Raw genomic sequence first — 21638 nt, 5'->3', positions numbered from 1 at the left:
ATTGCTTCATCATTTTTCATTCTTGGTTTTCACACATTGAATGTCTATGAAATATTTGATTACCTACATTCTGCTGCTTGGACAGCTGAGCTGCATCCTGTTAATAGTCGTTACACTGGTTAGGTTCTGAAAGTAAAATGGGAAACTGACGCTTTGACTCTAGTCTGCGCACCCTCTTCTGTCCAGTTCATTGCACAGATACCTTAAGTGTATTTGCATCTGAATTGAAAAATATATAACTGGAAACAGTACTGTTTCATGAAAGGTAATGTTTTATGAAAAGAAAGTAAGCCTTGTCATGCCAATTTATTGTAGCATTAAACGCTTCAAAGTTTCTTTTTCTTTAAATCAATATACAAAAAAAAATTGTATTAAATGTAATCTGATGTTTGTTTAATCACTGTTTTTGCCACAGACTTTTCCCTTGTTTTATTGATAAAAGGAGGGGCCCTTTCTGGAACAGACACTTACCAGTCTTTGGTCAATAAGACCTTCGGCTTTCCAGGATATCTCCTCCTCTCTGTTCTTCAGTTTTTGTACCCTTTTATAGGTAAGTTGAATGTGAAAATGAATAGCGTGACTTTTATAAACACACAAATATTTCTGAAGAAGGTGGTTTAATAGGAGATTAAAAGTGAATAGGTGAAATAATAGATTTCTTGTAAGGCTGAAATATATATGTTTTTTTAAATCTAAGGGTTTGTGGAAGCCATGTACAAGGCCAACATGCAATTTAAAAGCTATACCATAATGATGAACATGTCCCCTAGCACTTCTTAGGTAAATTGTTAACATTCACCAATGACCGAATGGACATCATTTTTAAAATCAGTAAATAATACAGCAGCTGTTGTTCAAACCATTAGTTCCTTATGTCTCCATGGAAAGCTATGAATATATTTCCCCAAAATCTTACTTTTTCAAATGAGGGGATATTTGGGAGGCTTCACAATTTTCTCTTATTGTTTCTCTTTGAGCAATAAATGTATTCCTGAAAATATGTGGAAACTGAACTTTTGTAACAAAACAAATCACATTTTAAGTCACTATGGGAACTCATTTAAAACTGAACTTTTGTAACAAAACAAATCACATTTTAAGTCACTATGGGAACTCATTTAAAATTGTTCTGGAAAGAATCGATTTGTGAAGTGAAAATTTTTTTGTAATGGAAACTTATATTCTCATATATTTGCTGTCCAGTTATTTTTGAAATTATACATATTTGTAATTACAATATATACTTGAAATAAGTAGGATTATGCCTACTATTTGGGAATAACTGATTACTTTCAAAACAGTTAATGGGTGTTAAAGAGGGCACTTGTGATGGGCACCAGGTGTTGTATGTAAGTGATGAATCCCTAAATTCTACACCTGAAACTAATATTACACTGTATGTTGACTAACTAGAATTTAGATAAAAACTTGGAGAAGAAAAATAGTTATATCCCAAAAAATCAAAATGTTCAAGAGGAAACATGTGATGGTTTCTTGGTGACTGTATTGTTTTAATTACATTTTTAGCTATGATAAGTTACAACATAATAACTGGAGACACTTGGAGCAAAGTTTTCCAAAGAATCCCAGGAGGTGAGTCAATGTATTTATATATTATTCATAGTTAATGTAGTTCATAATAATTTACAAGCAAAATATTTGTAAGTGGAAGAGTTGGATGGCTTCAAATATCTGGCAATAGCTGGATCCATTCTGCTTCTAAAGTATTATTCTACTTTTATAAATAGTGTATTTCATATTTAAATGTTTAAAGGATATCATTGCTATTCATAGACTACTTTGTATTCTAAATATCTTATGCTACATATCACCAACTCCATGTGGTAACATTTTTCATGTGCTTTTTACTATGCCATTTCTTAAATAAGCAAGCTGACTTTTTTCTCTATTATTTGGGGTAAGGTATAATTTAATATATAAAATTAGCTCTTTTTAATGTATAGTTCTGTAATGTATAGTCTGACAGATGCATATAGTCATATATATCCACAACCACAATCAAAATACAGAACAAGTTCATCACCCACCCTCCCAAATTTTCCTTATTTCCCCATATAGTCAAACCCTTCCTAATCTCCAGCTTCTGGCAACCACTGATCTGATTCCTCTCTCTAGTTTAGCTTTTCCCAGAATGCCAAATAAATGGCATCATATAGCATGTAGCCTTTCAAGTCTGGTACCCTTCATTTAGAATAGTGCATTTGAGATCCATCCAACTTTTGGGGTGTATCAGTAGTTTGCTCTTTTTTTTTTAATTGCTGAGGAGTATTCCATCATATGAATGTGCAACAGTTTATCTATCACCCAGTGGAAGGACATTTGGGTTGTTCCGTTTGGCATGATTATGAAAAACCTTTACGAACATTTCAAGCAGACCTTTTCAACATGTATCACCACACCACTTCCGTTCACCCTTTCACCATATCATGGTGATTTGAATAATTTAGAGATCATGAGTCTTTTTGTTCTGAAAAGCTTCTCACCCAAGCCACACAATCCTCATCTCATAGTTACCTGCTCTATAGTTGTTATCAGAGTTGAAAGTGATACAAAAACACCTTTCTTCTTAGTCCCTGAATCACTCCTTCTAGAGACACACAAACTAAAATAAAAGAAAACCTAAAACTAGAAATTGCACCTATTCCTTCAGAGTGTTTAGTGGGAATGAAAATCAGGAAACTTGACCATCAAATCACAGACCCGGGATCCCTGGGTGGCGCAGCGGTTTGGCGCCTGCCTTTGGCCCAGGGCGCGATCCTGGAGACCCGGGATCGAATCCCACATCAGGCTCCCGGTGCATGGAGCCTGCTTCTCCCTCTGCCTGTGTCTCTGCCTCTCTTTCTCTCTCTCACTGTGTGCCTATCATAAATAAATAAAAATTAAAAAAAAAAAATTCAAATCACAGACCCATGCTTGCTTGCTGTGTGACCTTGACAAGGTTAATGCCCTCTCTGAGTTTTAGTTTCTTCATCTCTAAATTAGGAAGTAGAGTTTCACCTGCTTCATAGAATTACTGTGTGAAACGACTGAGGTAATACAGACAGTGATTAGCATGTAATAGGCTTGCCTGACACTGTTAGCTCTTAGCAACTTCTAGCCCCCAACTACAAATCATGTTTTCATAAATGGAGATCACATGAGTAGATAGAATGCTAAGGAAAAATGGAAAGAATTTAACACCATATATAAAATATTGACCTAATTATGTAAAATTTCTATTTTCATAAACAACTAAGGGAAAAAAATCAAGAAAAAAATATATTGACATGTTAACTGTGATTATCTTTTAATTGCAGGATTCATGAGATTTTTTTTGTTTCCTTTTTTGTTTCAGTTTTTCAAAGTAGCATCTATTAATTTAGAAAAATCTTTTTATCACTTTTTTTAAAATTTCTTTTTATTGGAGTTCAATTGCCAACATATAGCATAACACCCAGTGCTCATCCCATCAAGTGCCCCCCTCAGTGCCCATCACCCAGTCATCCCAACCCCCCACCCACTTTATTTTCACTTAAAATGCTTATTCAGGTATATTTTTGTTAGAAGATCAGCAAAAATAATATATCTCATCATCAGATCCTTATTTTAAAATGTCCTTTATGGTAATAGAGATCCTTTGTTACTAGTCTCCTCCCTGCTATTCATAGCATTCTATTTCAGTGTTTTTCTAGGACTTAGAATTTTCCCAGTGAAGGAAATCTATATTTTCTACCAAACATATTGGCAGAGCAAATGATTTGAAAGGGTAAACAGAAACACATATACAAACGATTTAATTCAAAAAATAATAATAATTTAATTCAAATTATGCTCACCAGAAATATATAAATAGTTGAGTTCAAGGTTTTTCTAGAACTTGAACTTCCTGTTTTAGTGTGGGTTTTTTTTTTTTTTTTAGATTTTATTTACTTATTCATGAAAGACACAGAGAGAGAGAGAGAGAGAGAGAGAGAGAGAGAGAGGCAGAGACAAAAGCAGGCTCCATGCTGGGACCCTGATGTGGGACTAGATCCTGGGACTCCAGGATCACACTCTGGGCCAAAGGCAAGCGCTAAACCACTGAGCCACCCAGGGATCCCATGTTTTAGTGTTTTGAGTCACAACTTTATGATCATTGTTTAGTTATATCTGAGTTAAGCAAATATTCATGCTTATTTTATTACAGTGTGTATCACATTTATACCACTTTGAAATTGCATCTGGGAACTTTCCTATAAGTTAGTTTATTAGCCATATGGGAAAATTAATCTCGCTTACTTTTTCCCCATAATATTTTTTTCTTTATTTATTTTTCTTTCTTTCTTTTTTTCTTTTTTTGTAACCATACTCACACATTTATTCTACAAACTTTAGACTTTGCAGAAATTAATGAACAAAGACTTGGTACCACTGGGGACATTTCAGAAACATAATGATATGATCTCTGAAGGAACTCAATATGCGGTAAAAAATTTAAGCACTGGTATCCTCTTTGGAATAGATACATAGCTCCCAAAGTTAATAAGTTAATAAGTTAATAAGTTAATAAGGCTGTGATTAGCACAGCCTTAAAAATATATAAATCCTTGTAAGTATGTTTTATTTTATGTTTACAACTTTTACTTGTATTTGATGATAGGCACACATGCACATCACTACCCTCCCCCACAACACACACACAATTATTTTATCAAGTCATTGGGATAGCCAAGAGTCTGCAGTGTATACTGGTTTCAGCAGAGCTTCTGGATAACTTCCCTATTTACCTCTGTCTTCTTTTTTTCAGGGAAACCACTTCTTTCTCAACAAAAGCATAGAAATAGAATATTTTTATCTAAAGCTTGATTTTTGAAATTTCAAGCTCCACTTTCAAGTCTCTCTAGGACACGAAAGTTAAAAAAAAGAAAAGAAAAGAAGCTTCAGTACCTGACTCCTCCTCATGTACCTTAATTCCTATAGAAAGGATTTGCCATTAGAGAGTTTTAGACAAAGAGTGACATCATGTTTTTAGCTTTTGGGAAGGATCTCTGTACCTTCTAGGTTAAAAGTATACTCTAAGGAGGCATAGAAGGGTAGAAGCAGGTAAATTTATTAGAAAGATATTAAAATAATTTGAAAGATAAGATTATTTGAACTATAGGTTCATCCTTAAGTTATTTTGTATTTACATTTTTGTGAATCATTTCTATTTTTACTTGGTTTTATGAGATTTATTTACTCAAAATCTTTGTCATTTAGATAATATTGAAAGTTATTTAAGTCATTTTTGCACTTAAATATTTGGCTATTTGTATCACTGGTGTGTTAACTCACACCTCTAAAGATTTTATAATATTTATTGTGTTTTAGTTGACCCTGAAAACTTGTTTATTGGTCGCCACTTCATTATTGTGCTTTCTACCGCTGCCTTTACGCTGCCTTTGTCCTTGTATCGAGATATAGCGAAGCTTGGAAAGGTAACTTACATTTTTAAAAAGGCTCAGAAATGCACTTTGTTACCTGCACTAATTTTGTCAAACTACTATCTATGTGGCCAAGTTCTTAATTATAGTATTTATCTTAGATTCTTTCTTACCTTTCTTTCTAAGGTACATAATCTGATGTCAGGCACCATACTTTCAATTTAGAAAATAAAAAGAACTATACTTATACCAAGTCTAATTTACTGAAGAATATGTTCTATCTTTTTTTAGGGATAGTAGTTTAAACAATTTAATGTTAGACTAAGTTTAAGAAGTAGGGATGAATCACTACACTGGCTCAAAATTTTTTTGTAAACTACAGTGTTTCATCCAGTGAATTTAAATGTCGATATGTCAGTGATCAATTCATGAGAATTTGGCCAGTGTACATGATTCTTACTGCTAAAGAGAAATGATGCATTTCTAATGAAACCAACCAAATAATTATTTGACTCACCATTTAGGCTTATCTGCATAGATTAGCCTTTATCGACCATATTTTTATTTCCTTACTCTCAAGGAGTGTTTGTATTTTATGCAAAATATTATTGGTATTATATTTACATTATGCCAAGCATTCTGATGAAAAGCTTTTTTAAAAGAGTTAGTGATATATTTTTATGTTCTAATTTGAAAGTCTAAAAGTTGAGTGAATTTTACTTTTCACTGTGATATTTTCTGTGTATCCACACTTATGGGTCCTTCCGTAAGGATCTTATTATGGATACTGTTACCCACGTCCTTCCAGGTCAGCTAGAGTGGAGATACTCCAAAGTTTCTGACCACTCTACCTTTGTTCTCTAATAGACTTCCAGAAATAAACAAGAGTCTATCAAAAGAAACTTTTTTGTGAATTATCTGAAATAACTCAACAATTTTCCATTTCACATGTTGTAGACATAAATGTTATCCTCTGAGAGCAAAAGGCCAGGCATTCATGAAAAGAAAGCTAATATTCCATCCTATTATTACCTGAACATTTTTCCCTAAAGTCTCCCTTAAGGTGTCCTATTGGAATATCTAAATAAGTCTCCCATTGAGCAATCCCAGAGTGATTAGGAGCCCTGATGTGAAGTTAGGGTGCTTGCATTTGAATTCTCCCTCTGCCACTTTCAAACTGTGTGACCTTGGGAATGTTACTTAAAAATCCCTGTTCCTCAGTAGATGAGAGGACTCATAACAGAACCTTATTTCTAGTTAAAAACTAACAACCAAGGAAACAAGGTTAACCAAATGAAATAAAAGCAATTTTACATTTTGTTTTTCTTATTAGAGAAAGAAGTCTAAAATGTGCTTATCCATTAAAAAATTAAGGGCAGAAGCACAGATTTAATAATGAGTGTGCAAAATGCATATATACACAGACCAGTTTATATTTTAGCCAGTTGAAATAGTGACAGAAGAGAAAAGAAAAAGCAAAGACTTTAGAAACACAGACCAAAGGGCAAAATCAAATAGGAAAAAATAGAATAACAGAGCTAAAGAACAGAATGGAAAAAAGAGAGGCACCCCAAAAATGTGTGTGAGTGGTTGTGTGTATGGGGAGAAGGTCCTATATTGAAAGGGGGGAGGGTAAGGTAAAGACAGAAGCAGAAGAAGCAATTATAAATAGAAAAAAAGCAGAAGTCAACACCAAAATAGGACCTGAAAGGGAAAACCTTCCCTTTGATCCATATCAACTAAAATCATCATTATATGCAGTAAGCTACTAAAAACATTTAAAGTCATATTGCAAGATTAGTCATATATGATACTTGCCCCCCCTATTTTGGCAGAAAAAATAATACTATGATCTGATAAAAATTTAGCAACACCCATCTGTAAGAAAAAACTACTATAGGATTGTACAAACAAAAACTGTATAAAGCTCTACTCAACTAAAAAGAGAAACACCTAATATTTTTAATACACTAATCTCTTTTCCAAACTGACGATATCTTTACATTTTCTTTTGCAGATCTCTTTTCTTTCTACAGTTTTAACAACTCTGATTCTTGGAATTGTAATGGCGAGGGTAGTCTCATTGGGTCCATACATGTAAGTTTTGTTGCTATATTGGTTAGTCTCTAATTTATAGTCTTCACATAGATATTCATATGATGTATTGTAAATGCTGAAGTATAAAGTAGTCTTGGTACCTGGAAGCACCATTTATTTTCAGTATTTGACAAAATGAGAGAAAATAAAAACATCTAAGTAGACAGGCATTTTTCATTTGGCCCCTGCGTGGCTGTTGAGATTAAATTGAGTTTACTTTGTATGTTAATGGCCAGCCTTAAGAGTTAGAGTAAGGAAAGGATTTTAAATAGTGAGAAATAGGGCAGCCCAAGTGGCTCAGTGGTTTAGTGCCACCTTCAGCCCAGGGTGTGATCCTGGGGACTGGGAATCTCAGGATCGAGTCCCATGTCAGGATCGAGTCCCACGTCAGGCTCCCTCCATGGAGCCTGCTTCTCCCTCTTCCTGTGTCTCTGCCTCTCTCTCTGTGTCTCTCATGAATAAATAAATAAGATCTTTAGAAAAAATAAAATAAATAGTGAGAAATAGGAATGAAGTAGAGTGCTTGGGAAGGTAAATGGTGGGAATTTTTATATCTATCCCAGAGATGGATTTATTCTTAACAAAGTTTTACCAATATAGCTGAAATGAGAAGAACAAAGAATATGATGGCGTTTTCTCTGTTAGAGGAAATGTAATCCCTCTGAAAACCACCCTTTATTCCCTTCTAAAGTATATTCTTTGATTATTTTGTGTTCAAATGCTTTGTCATTCGTAGACTGATGGTGATAGCTGGTGCCATTCATTTGCTTTGGATGTTATTATCTGGCCAAATAAAATGTTGACAACTGAGTACTGGTTCCCCAAATTTTAAATTTAAATTTTAAAATGTTACTTATCTACCAAACAAAGTGCAGAGGCTGCCAGTTCAAACTATGGCATTTATATACCTCAATTACAGAATAGATTCGCCTGATAAGGACTGGGGAGTTTATTACCCAGAGTCCCAAGAGAATGCTGGAATGAAATAAGCTTAAATTGACCTTAGGACAAAAGAAAATTAACATGTGACAGTGTCTAGCCCAGTGCCGGGAACATCCTGGGTCTTCAATGAATGTTACCCCCAACGGGAAAAGAAAGGAAACCTGTTGAATAATTATCTGTAATAACATCGTTCCCAAGGTAACTTATTTTTTCCCATCGATTAACTGTTCTGTGAGATCGCATCATTTTCAACTTCATGTGGTTATACCTGGCTTCTTAGTCTACCAGGAAAATTCCAAGCAATTTGCCTCAAATTTATTTGGAAGGGGGTGCCTGGAAGGCTCAATGGTTGAGCATCTGTCTTAGGCTCAGGGCAGGATCCCCATCCCAGAGTCCTGGGATTGAGTCCCACATCCTGCTCCCTGTGGGGAGCGTGTTCTCTCTCTACCTATGTCTCTGTCTCTCTCTCTGTGTCTCTCTTGAGTAAATAAATAAATAAAATCTTTTTTAAAAAATAAACTTATTTAGAATGAATTATGGAACATTCAGTCTAATTGCATTTGATATAACCTTTACTTTGAAAAAAAAAAACCTACTCTTTAAAGGATTGAAATAAAAGAGAAAAGCATACATATCTATCATGTTTATATTAATGTTCTCTTTGAGTAACTGAATCCCAGTCCATAGTTGTAGTAGCTCGGGCTGCCAAAACAAAATTCTATAGACTGGAGGTCTTTAACAACAGAAATTTACTTTCTCATAGTTCTGGAGGCTGCCAGCATGGTCTGATTTTGGTGAGAGGTCTCTTCCTAGTTGCAGAAAGCTGCCTTGCTGCTATGTCTTCACAGGGCAGACAGTGAGGAGACAGCAAGCTCTCTGGTATCTCTACTTAGAAGGACACTAATCCCATCAAGAATGCAATGCCCTCAAGACCTCCTCTAAACCTAATTATCTCCCAAAGTCCTCATTTCCAGATACCATCACAAAGGGGCCTTGGCTTCAATATATGAATTTTTGGAGGGAACACAATTCAATCCTTAGCCATAGCAGTTTTGAAACGCATCCAGTTCCCTTCACTGTGGCCATTTATTCTTTCACTCAGTGAACGCTCACCGAATGCCTATTGTTTCTTGCTATTTTGCTGCACCCTCAGAGAAAAAGAGCAGAGAAGCTTAAGTCAGTACCTGTTGAAGGTTGTTCACAACCAAGTGGTGAAAATGAACTTATTTTTAAAACAAAAAGGAAGAAAAAGAAATGGCAGTGCCATAGAAGTGCAAAATAGAGGCATAAAAGCAGTAGGGCTGCCAAAGAAGAGAGTGCTTAATAGTTTGTCTGAATCAGGACCGGCTTCCTTGAAGAAAAATATATATATATATGATCTGGGTGTTTTAGGATGAATCTGAATTTTTTCAAATAGATAAAACTATAAAAAGCATTTGAGGCCCAGGAAAGGTAAGCATAAAAGAACAAAAGCATATGGTACATTCTCCTGATATTTACTTAGTACCTACTATGTTGGTACTGTAGTCACCTCTGACTTTCAAAGGCTGAATTTACACAACAAAAAGCTAATAAGTATACCGAGCAGAATACAATAAATAATTGTGGGTTAATGTTTTTAGTTGCGTAAGACAGCATTTTTAGTTGGAGCTTTTATTATGAAAAGTGATTCTAGAGAATAAATTATTAGGTTATAATAAAAGGTCTAATAGATTTGGCAAATAGAGTACTATGAGGCCATATTGAGGGGAAAAACCCAAGTAGCTAAAAGCTGAGATAAATAAGTTAATCATTAACTGAGTCCCAAGGAGACAGTTTGAAGCAATGATTTTCCTCTCCAGGGTCACATTAGAATCACCTGAGTAGCTTTCAAAAATGCTGATGCCAGGGGCCCCCTGCAGAGATTCGGAGGGAATTGGTCTGGGAGCCAATTCATTATTGAACAGTTGTGAGGTTGTGAGCAAGCATCTTGGTTGAAAGAGACTGAAATCATGAGGACACATTTAAACGAGTGTAGCATTTCTAAAAGTCGACTAGGCCCTGTTGTGCTGTAAATTTTCATGATTTATTCTCCACTTACTGTTTTGGTACCTTTTGTTCTACAACCTGTGTGTGAGATACTATTGTGAAAACCAAGAGAAAATATCTCTGCTCTCAAGGGGCTCCCCATTTAGTGGGGAAGATAAGGCAGTGCAAATGCCTGTCGTGGAGGCAAGCGTATCTTGACACAAAAGAAAGAGGAAGGAGAGGCCACTTCCTGGTGGCGCTAAATGAATTGATTTTATGGCCAAAGAGCTATTTATTTCTGTTGTAAACAACATGTGGTCTGTATCTTTTTAACCTTCCTCTAGCAGTGCTATCAGACTTCATCTGAGCCTTTGAAATTTTTCTAATAACAGGGATTATTTACTTAACTCTTTCAATATTTAGATGTTAAAGAAGTGTGTTGTTTTTTTTTTTTTTAAATGCTGTGCCGCCTTTTATTTCTGTTTGAATACTACTGCAAACAACTTCTGTTTGTCCAGATTTACAATCAGGCTAATCAAATCCCATGTTCAAGGGTTGGCATAATAGCTAGTCAGGCAGGCTTCTTTCTGAAATATGACAGCCACAAATGCTTATAATCCATAAAACATGAGAAATTCAATACTCCATGTGTGTTTTTTCCTCATTTTTGGTTCAGAGGAATGATCAGAAAAGCTGTACTTTTTCATAGGGCTTTTACAATGGTGTTTGGAAAAGAACTTTAAACCGGCTATCAGAAAAGAGGAAGGTTTGTAATGGCTACTGGTATTGACCTTGTTACTATGGAAACATCTTTTTAGTAGTTGTGTTTTAAAAATAAGACACACAATTCAATTTCCTTTTCCATAACTCATAAGGCCATAAATTCTGCTTTTTGATATGATTTCAAATATGTTATAGTCCAATGACTTTCAGTGCTCTTTGGAAATAATGTTCATTTTTATTGTATTTTCTAACCTTTTGCTTTCTTAAAAACTGAAGTGGCAAGGCAATTTAATTGCTTTCTAGAAAGTGTGCTAGTATCACAATGCAATGATAGTTCTTCCTTTTTTTCAAACTACAGTTGGGGGCATTATCACTGTGAAAACCTTCATTCTGTGCTTCATTAATATTCCATTCTTTACATTCAGAATGGAAATGATAGCATGAGGTCCAAAGTTACAACTATTTTCTCTTCATCTAACATGTTTTTTATAGCATTTTAACCATTAACGCTGTATTCCAAACATAATTCCAAAAAGTGTGTCCATACCTCCAACAGACATTTATGTACATAAAATGTGCCATCTCCAAGAATCTCAATATGTATTAGTTTCTTTATCCCTTTTCCATTCGAACCCTGAAATTCTATGGTTTGATGCTATACATAAAGAGGACCTAGAAGGAATTAAAGAAAGGATCAGAAAAAAATAGGTAAAAGCAGAGGAATAGTGCATATTTGAAAAAGGGAATGATTATTTAATTCTGTCAAATACTAGCCACTGATTTTTTATGATTAAATTGTTGCCCTTTTTGTTGCAAAAGATAGCAACCATAGAACCCTACCTGCTTAAAGCAAAAGATAATTTATCTCACATAACTTTAAAATTCATGAATATTCATGTTATTAGATTTGGTTGGGTTTCGTTTAATCAATGAAATCAGACATAGTTTTTCTTTTTTTCACTTCTTGGCTTTGCTTAATGTTTTGGCTATGGTTTCTGAAAAGCTCTCCCCTCATTGTGATGAGATGACAGTAACATAAACAGTCTACATCCATCCATTCAAGTCCAAGTCCATGAGCTTTCTCTTTTAAATTACTTCCAACCTCACTTCCAGTATTAGTTCTGATTTGCTCTAATGAGGACCCATGATGATCCCAGACCCTATCATCATGGCCTATGTTGACTTGCTCATATCTATGTTACATGCCTACCCTTGATGCTAAGGATACAGTCAGTCCCACTAAAGCACATGGACTGAGAGAAGAGGAAAAGGTGGTCCTAAAAAAGTCAAAGCAATGATGCCAGGAGAAGAGGAAGTAGCCACTGCATGATACTACTATAGATGTCCACTTCAGCTGAGAGGAGGTTACTGGTAACCTTTTGAAGTAACAATCCCGTGATATGGGTGGACACCAGATTAGAGAGAAATAAAATGCAAGTGAATGATAGCGAAGTGAATTGAACAAATATCCACCTCCTTTTGTTTTTTAAGAGCATCAAGGAATGAAAATAACATGACAAAATAGTGGCTTGAGACAGTAAGATCTCCAACAAATACTTTTTTTTTTTTTACCATGGGAGATATTAAACATGTATAGGTCAAGCCAAAAGATGGAACCAAGTCCCCGAGAAGACCTTGAAAAGTTGTAATTTATAATATAGAGTAATCCTTGCAGAGGAACTGGGTTGCTCCTTCTTCCTCTTGGAACAATAAGATCAAGTATGGAGAGTAAAACATGGATACATTCTGAACACCAGTGAAGCACTTTTGAATGTTCATGTCCAGTAGGCTCTGTTTTTTTCAGAGATGAGATTATTATCTGAGAGTGTAGTAGACAAAGGTATGTTCAGAACCTGAATATTTTAATTGGTTATATTTGGAAATTTCTCCATAGAAAGTGAGAAGGGATCTACACATAGAATAAAATAATCACACTATATGTTAAATTATCTTTATTCATATTTTATGCATTTTCTTGTGTATTTTATGCCTTTCCCACAATTATAAGCTCCATGAGAACAAGGATCACATTTGCTTTTTCCACACCACGTATCCATTATTCAGCACAGTGCCTAATGCAGAATTAGAATTGCAACAAAAAACTGTCAAATGACCAGTTGAATAAAGGAATGGACCCTTAAGCCTTCTGCTTTTGGTTGATTCAACTTGGAAATTAACTGACCATAATTTCAGAATAATGAGACAATAATAATTATCCTGAGACAATAAAAATTTCAGGCAAAAGCATTCCCTGTCAAAGATAATTTTCCTAAGCCTACTTCCTCACTAACATAATTAGCTAACTCATCTGCTAAAATACCATTTGACTCCAAATTCTGCAGCACTGTTAGAATTAGTGGTACATTTAGCCAGACAGATTGCCTACATGAAGCGACAAATAGGACCACCATTTGACTTGAGTCTACATGCAAATAGGAAAAAACAGGTGCAAGACAATATATTCTCAGAGAAGTTTAGTCCAGCAACTGTGTTAGTGGAGCTGAAGGAATAGTCTAGGCTATTCCGAGTTAAGAACTTATTCCACTGGGATCCCTGGGTGGTGCAGAGGTTTAGCGCCTGCCTTTGGCCCAGGGCGCGATCCTGGAGACCCCGGATCGAATCCCACGTTGGGCTACCCGTGCATGGAGCCTGCTTCTCCCTCTGCCTGTGTCTCTGCTTTTCTCTGTGTCTCTCATGAATAAATAAACAAAATCTTTAAAAAAAAAAAAAAACTTATTCCACTTTTCATCAGTGATTTTTATAAATGGCTGCCATAGTGAGATTTGCCACCTGCCTGTTATTTCCAGCGAGAAGCCAGACTGGTCTGTGGCATAGATTCACAACCAAGGAGCAGAAATAGAGTGGCCCGTTTTTTCGGTCAACAAGCATTTATGAAATGTCTAGCTGGGGCTAGTCAGTCATCTAGGTATTTGGGCTATGAAGATGAAGAAAGCACAGTCCCTGACCTTGGATACCTATAGTTTCTGGATGGGGAGAATAGACATTTGGAAGATAATTCCAATATAATAATTCATGGAATTATGGGAAAATGCCTTGGAAACAGAGAAATAACTGTTAGCCCAACCTGGGCAGGCAGGTAAGAATATTTCAAGGTAAGAGAATATGACCTGTTGCTTGAAAATATGTACTGGTATTAACTGGATCAAAAAGGAAAATGGAGGGAGGTTGGAAGCTATTGTTGGCAGGAGTATGTGAGGCCGAGACATGTGATATGTATAGTGGCAGAAGCAATTCAAGGTTCTAACACTGGGAAGGACCTAGAGAAAAGGGATACTGTCATTGGTTTGGGAACTATGAAAATGATTATGCTGCCCTTGAGAATTTTCTCAAAAACTTTATTTTCCTTACATTACTCCTCAATATATATATATATTTTATCACACTCTTAATAGTAATCATGTCTCCATGTTATCTCATTTTTTTTTAGATTTTATTTATTTATTTATTCATTAAAGACAAAGAGAGAAAGAGAGGCAGAGACATAGGCAGAGGGAGAAGCAGTGAGCCCGATGTGGGACTCGATCCCAGGACTCTGGGACCACACCCTGAGCCAAAGGCAGATGCTCAACCACTGAGCCACCCAGGTGCCCCTCCATGTTACCTCATTTAAACAACTGCTGAAGATGGTGCTTTCCTAATCCACAGACCTGTGTTCTCCCATCACCACCACCTGTGTAGCTTCTGTGCTTAGGAAGTCACTAGATTTTAGTGATTTTGAGCTGAAAGTTTGGCAAGACTGCGCAAAGAAATGATGGTAGACAGGTTGGCAGAGACCAATAGGGAAGGAAAGCTTCATGGGTAGCAGTAAGAAATTTGAATTTGTTCCTTAGCCAATGGGGCATTGGAGGTTCTTCAGCAGGAGAGCAACAGGAGCCAGTCTCCATATCAAAGGACTCATCTTACAGCAGAGGTGAGGTGAGGGTAGTGGAGGTACAAAGACTTGGAAGGAGGCTATAGCAAGAATCTGGGCAAAAGACATCTGAACAGTATAAGGACGAGGCTGGTAGAAATGAAGAAGAGGAAGGTGATGCCAAGGTGTCCAGCGTGGACAACCAGACTGTTAGATGGTCCAGAATTCACCATCAAAAGGTGAAGATGGGAGAGTCTATTCAGTCAGTTAGCATTTGCTTACTGGGTCAGTCACTTTTTGTAGGATCTGGGTCTGTGAAGATCAATATGGCACCGTCCCTTTCTGCGGGTTTTTATAACTTATTTTGGATGAGGTAGGGCAGATAAACACATAAAAGATAACCCCAAGACTATTTAATAGGATTATGAGCAATGTGCTATAGAAACATAGAGGAAGGACCCTAGCTTCTTTTAAGTTGTTAACTAGGAGAGGAAGCAGGTCTGGGAAAATCATAGTAAATGTTTATATTTAATATCTTGATTTTGAGTAACTCTTGGAATGGGTAAGAAAACAAAGGAGAAGAAGTCATTTAGTGTTTGGGAAATGCAAGTCAAATTTAGGGAGAGTCTGGAATGGGGAGGATTGTACAGGAACAATGCGTAAGGTGGTGAATGACATAACCCAAGGAGAACCCACTGAAAAATAATTATCTGGAACTCACATCTGAAATTACGTTTATTTTAATATAAATTCACATTGTATTTTAATTTAATAATGTCTTGTGAAAAACACAGTAGGGAACCAAAATAACACTCATAATTCTAACAGGTTCTCATTCCACTGAGAAGTGAACGTGCCCCCTCCTACTCACTCTCTGCCCTTACAATCCCAATTCACAAAAACAGTTAACATCAACTTTTAAAGAGTTTGCAGAGGAATTGAAGCCAATAGTGGGGAAAAAAGGAAAAAGTGACAGAATAAGAATCAAAAGTGGTTTGGTGTCCCAAATGGAAAACAGGAAGTGTTTGTCATGTTTATGGTGCCAAGTTGTACAAACTTTTTATATGATTCATAAAAAAAAAAATCCAAAATTATATTCTGGCAAAAAAATCAGCATAATGTTTTATGTAAATGTTAATTCAAGATTAGCTTTATGTAAAATTTGTTTTTTAAAAAAGAACCAGCTTTGATGTTTAGAGTGATCCCCAAGAAGAACTTTCCTGAACAGCTTTATATGTTCCCATAAACCCCAATGGTTTATAGAAGAGAATCAGAAGAAACCCGAGCTGGGAGCAATGAGGTGAGAGCTGTCAGCTGATGCCCAGGCTGGGGCAATGGGCAGACTTGCCTGTGGCATCAGTATAGCTTGTGGTGTGGCCGGGGAGCTTTTGTTTGCACGCCAGCTGGACCACCCAACTGTCAGATGATTGAAGAGGGAAATATGCCAAGATTATATGATGCAGGAGGTGCCTACGTGTAGCTGAAAGGAGGTAGGGCAAGTGCCACAGAGGTGGATGTTTGATTCCCCCAGATCAGAGGTCTGATGTTCTGGGGACCAGAAGCCATCCCCTCGAAGCTTGTTTTCCTAAGTGTGTGAAGGCTGGAGATATATTTGATAGGACCTGCCTTCTGCTGCGTTGCCTTATTACTACTCAGCTGTTGTGAAGATAAGGTGGTTTGCCCTTTAAAATAGGATGAAATGTCTGAATGCAAGAATCCAAACTGAAATGATTTTGCAAAGTGAATTTATCTCCCTTCAACCTCCCCACTCCCATCCCGCTCCACACCCACAAAAGGTTTCTAAAAAGAATATAACTAAGCATTTGACTGGATTTTTTTTAGAGTAAAGGAAGCCGTCATTCTTTTGAAAGTAATTTGCCATGCAAGGCTGCAAAGTGCTATAAGCCTATCTCGCTTTTTAATAGTAAAATATATTAAAACACTTGAAGCATTGCACCTTAAATGATCTGAACCTTATAGGAAGCCTCTGTTAATTTGCTGTGATATATTTGAAACTCTGTGAGACATTTTATAGGATCCTGCTTCTTCCTGGTATTGCTTTTATTTGGATTTATTTTTTCTAAAAAACAATACACTCACATGTTTTTTTACAAAATCAGATATTACAAATGGCTTTTAATGAAATAGAGAAGCCTTATACCAAATCCTTTTCTATTTCAGTTGTATTTCTTGACATTCACATCTTTACTCTGCATAATATGCTTCTGTTAGTTCTGGATTCTTACTCTTATATGGTAGATGATGATTTCTCTGTCTTTCCTTTTGACCCTAACTTAGTATGTGGAGATATAACACCATGTTCAAAATTAGTTCTATTTCTCTTCTGGTACACTTTTTCCCTAGAATTAGCACTTGCTTTTCATTGTGTTTTTAACTATGTTTAGCAGGATGTCCAGTTTAGCTTTTTTTTTTTTTTTTTATTAAGACTTTGAGTTTTTTGAAGCAGTTTTAGGTTCACAGCAAAGTTAAGAGGAGGGTACAGAGATTTTCTATATACTCACTACCAACCCACATGCATAGCCTTGCCCTTACCCATATCTCCCACCAGAGTGGTACATTGACTGCAACTGATGGACCCAAATAAGTACATTATAACCACCAAGGTCTATAGTTTATAATAGAGTTCACTTTTGGTGTTGTACATTCTGTAGGTTTGTACAAATGTATAATGTCATGTATCCACTGTTATATTATCATGCAGAATATTTGCACTGCCCTAAAATCCTCTGTTCTTCTCCCATTCATACCCTTCCCCCAACCACCAGCCCCAAGCAACCACTCATCTCTTTTCTGTCTCCATAGTTTCAGAATGAAATATAGTTGGAATCATCCAATATGCATGTAGCCTTTTCAGGTTGGCTTCTTTCACTTAGAAATAGGCATTTAAGATTTCTCCGTGTCATTTCATGGCTTAATAGTTCATGTTTTTTTTTTTTAGCACTGAATAATATTCCATCATTTGGATGTACCACAGTTTATTTACTTACCTGTTGAAGGACATCTTGGTTGCTTCCAGAATGTGACCATTATGAATAAAGCTGCTATAAATACTGCACGCAGGTTTTTGCGTGAACAGAAGTTTTCAGATCCTTTGGTAAATAACAAGTAATGTAAGTGCTGGATTGTATGATTAGAGTATGTTACTTTTGTAAGAAACCACCAAACCGTCTTCCATAGTGGATGTGTGATTTTGCATTCCCTCCAGTAATGAATGAGTCCCTTTTACTCCACATCCTCGAGAGCATTTGGTGTTGTCAGTGTTCTGGATTTTGGCCATTCTGATAAGTGTGTAGTGGTATCTCATTATTGTTTTAATTTACATTTCCTTGATGGCATATGATATGGTATATCTTTTCATACACTTATTTACCATCTGTATATATTCTTTGGTGAGGTGTCTGTTAAGTCTGTGGCCCACTTTTATTTGGATTGTTTGTGTTCTTATTGTTGAGTTTTAAGTGTTCCTTATATGTTTTAGATAACAGTATTTCATGACATTTGTCTTTTGCGTATATTTTCTCCTGGTTTTTAGCTTTTGGTTTTGTTCATTTTGTTACTCCTTCCCCAAATACTCAAAAATGTGATCTACAGATTTTATTATTTTTCTTGAAGATCTCCATCCCAGAGCCTTCCACCCCCTTGCTCCTTTCTGAATGGATTGATTTCTGTTGGCTGCCCCACTGTCATCCTAGGCTTCCTTTTACTTCTGTTTTTGTGTTAGGCGCCTTATACCCAGGATCTCATATCTTTAATTTTTCTTTATTTTCTCCACTTTCCAGAGCATCTGACATAACTTTCTGTTGTCTCTGAGTCTTGCACACACAGGAGTTTGAGCTTTCTTTTTGTCATTAGCTCCTTTTATGCGGCTGTTACTTCTTCCATTCTCTGCAGTTACCATGTAAGCATCTGCTTTCCTTTTCCCAAAATGTCTTCTCCACTGAGGTCTCTCCATTATCCCCACCCCCCATGGATATATCCCCATCTTAAATTTCTTTAATATCATTTTAGTAAGGTCTGAAGAGAGAAAGATGGTTAATATATGTGGGCCACCCACCATGTTTCATTGGATGTCCAAGTTTAACTTTGGATGGATTGATTTGCCTGAGGATTTAAGTACAAATTAAAACATTTTTTGCATGCATTTTTCTCCTTTGAGAAATTCTTTCTTTCTTTCTTTCTTTCTTTCTTTCTTTCTTTCTTTCTTTCTTTCTTCTTTCTTTCTTCTTTCTTTCTTTCTTTCTTTCTTTCTTTCTTTCTTTCTTTCTTTCTTTCTTTCTTTCTTTCTTTCTTTCTTTCTTTCTTTCTTTCTTTCTGGAGTTTGAAATTATGACAAAAAGCAGCAGACCTAGAGTATGGGTGTCCAGGTGGAGGAGGATCAGAAAATTCTGTCTCCAAATTTATCCAATTACTGAATTATCTAAGCCCCTTCTCCAGCTCTTAATTTACAGCTGCTATGATGCTATTATTTAATTGAGAGATTAGGAAGAAAAGAAAGAACAACTGCCATCTGCATTGGCACTTACTTTAAAGCTCTGGGAAGAGATAGCTACAAAAAACAATGACTAAACAAGTTTTTATCTTGTTTCATTGGATATTTCTTTTTTTAGCACCCCAAATTGGGAATTATTTCTGCCTGCCATTTATGCATTTAGCAAAAGTTACTGTGTCTTCAATATGGTAAAAACCATGAGATAGATTTCCTATTGCTTCCAAAATAGTATTAATAAACACACACATGGGCATGTGAGTGGGCTCAGTCGTTGAACATCTGCCTTTGGCTCAGATTGTGACCCTGGAGTCCTGGGATCAAGTCCCACATTAGGATCCTGGCAGGGAGCCTGCCTCTTCTTCTGTTTATGTCTCTGCCTCTCTCTCTGTGTCTTTCATGAAAAAATAAATAAAACCTTAAAAAATGTTTTAAATTAAAAAACACATACACGCCTCAAGATTTTACATATAAGGCCGTTTTACCTTATTAAAACAAAATGCAAGACTTCCAAGTAATTCCTGAAAGTGAAGCTCTTAAGTTTCCAGGTCATGTAAGTTAGCCTCTGGCTGTCTCTAAGAAGGTAGTGCTGCGTGTTCAAGAGATGAACTTAAATGTCACTGTACTTATATTTTATCAATGCCAATGATAAAATACAACTATATTCTTTCATAAACTTTCTTAGTGGTAAAATACAAGAGGAAGAACTTTTATCTTAGCAATATTGACAGGATAAACCCTTTCTATAATTTGAAATTGATGTAACAAAAAGTAATATGAATAACCCTTAATTTGTGTATGTGTACATTCGTGCTTGTATGTATAGATTGGAACTTTAACATGTAAAAGGTTAATTTAAACTTTTTTTTTTCTCTTAAACGATTAGTTTAAGATATTATCTGGTGATTAAATAATCAGTTTGCCTCTCTATTCATTTTAGATGTCAAATATCTTCAGGTTTAATGAGTGCCCTCTTGAAACATTTCATTGTCTTCCGTTGGCAGTAGTGTCCACACCACTGTAGCAAAACTTATCATATAACACAGAGCTACAGCTTATCCGGCGAGAATGATGGCTGGGCTAAGGTATAAACCCTCGAGTGAGTGAGGTGAGCAGTTCCACGTACCCTGAGACTGTCTAACATGGCCTTATGCAGTTGGAGGTTTGCACCAATTTGACAGACCCAATTGTGCACAAAATTGGTCTATATATTGGTCATTAAATACTTAATGTTTACTGTGAATATCCAAAACAAAAGAATCATTTCATTTTTTTTTCATCAGTATCAACCAAATGACTGCCCATTTGGTAGCATGTATGTCTATTCTCAAGATTAATCATTCATTTATTTTAAATAAAGCAGCTCATCTTCCCCCAGGTCCCTTCATTCTCTAAAAGAATATGAATATACCACGATGAATTGTAGTACACAAAATGAAGATTGCATTTTGTGTACTTACAGGTCCTTATAGCTAGACTAAGACATGTATTGTTCCTTTAATGATAACATAAGGGACGGGAGAAAGAGTGGAAGGAGGTCTCATCCAACATTGATTGTCCACTACATACCACAATCTTTCATTCATTTTCTCATTTAACCCTATGTCAGATATGTAAACAGAATTATTTTTATTGCCTTTGTTCAATAGAGAAAACTGAGACCAGTGTCATTAAGTTATCTGCCCCAAGGCACTCTGCTAGTATACCATAATACTAAGATTTAAATCCAAGTCTGTCTGACCTCAAAACATGTGGTTTTTTTTCCATTACAGCTTTCTGTATCCCATATGGTTTTTCTTAGTCATAAGAAAGGTTGTCCTTCACAGAGGAAATTAAGTTCATTATTGTCCTTTATTGATATTAACCACATTTTGGTCTGTATATACTATATATTACTGTGATTACAGTAAATAAAAGAAGCAGGTAGGAACCAAGTAGAGGTAAAGAGCTAAAAGTCCATTTATCAGCAGGTAACATTAACACTTGCGGAAGAGACACTATTGACCTCAGAGGACTAATTTCAGAACTATTGGCTTCCATTGCAAACTCTAGACACACACGAGTGAATGCAGTTGGTTTCAGTTCCTCA

At 35.9% G+C, this 21638-nt stretch overlaps 1 protein-coding gene across 1 annotated transcript in view; it reads left to right on the top strand.

The window, feature by feature from the left end:
• SLC38A11 (solute carrier family 38 member 11) overlaps nucleotides 1-21638 on the top strand; it is a 55987-nt gene that overhangs the window by 9298 nt on the left and 25051 nt on the right. Inside the window, exons 4-7 of the mRNA XM_041774048.1 lie at nucleotides 416-550; nucleotides 1528-1593; nucleotides 5350-5456; nucleotides 7420-7499. Coding sequence (XP_041629982.1) covers nucleotides 416-550; nucleotides 1528-1593; nucleotides 5350-5456; nucleotides 7420-7499 — 388 coding nt within the window. The remainder of the gene's footprint in view (nucleotides 1-415; nucleotides 551-1527; nucleotides 1594-5349; nucleotides 5457-7419; nucleotides 7500-21638) is intronic.

Source organism: Vulpes lagopus, chromosome 11 (assembly GCF_018345385.1).
Source record: "Vulpes lagopus strain Blue_001 chromosome 11, ASM1834538v1, whole genome shotgun sequence".
In the NCBI taxonomy this organism is placed as follows: domain Eukaryota; kingdom Metazoa; phylum Chordata; class Mammalia; order Carnivora; family Canidae; genus Vulpes; species Vulpes lagopus.
The sequence above is the reverse complement of the archived record's forward strand: the minus strand, read 5'-3'. Positions and strand labels throughout refer to the sequence as shown.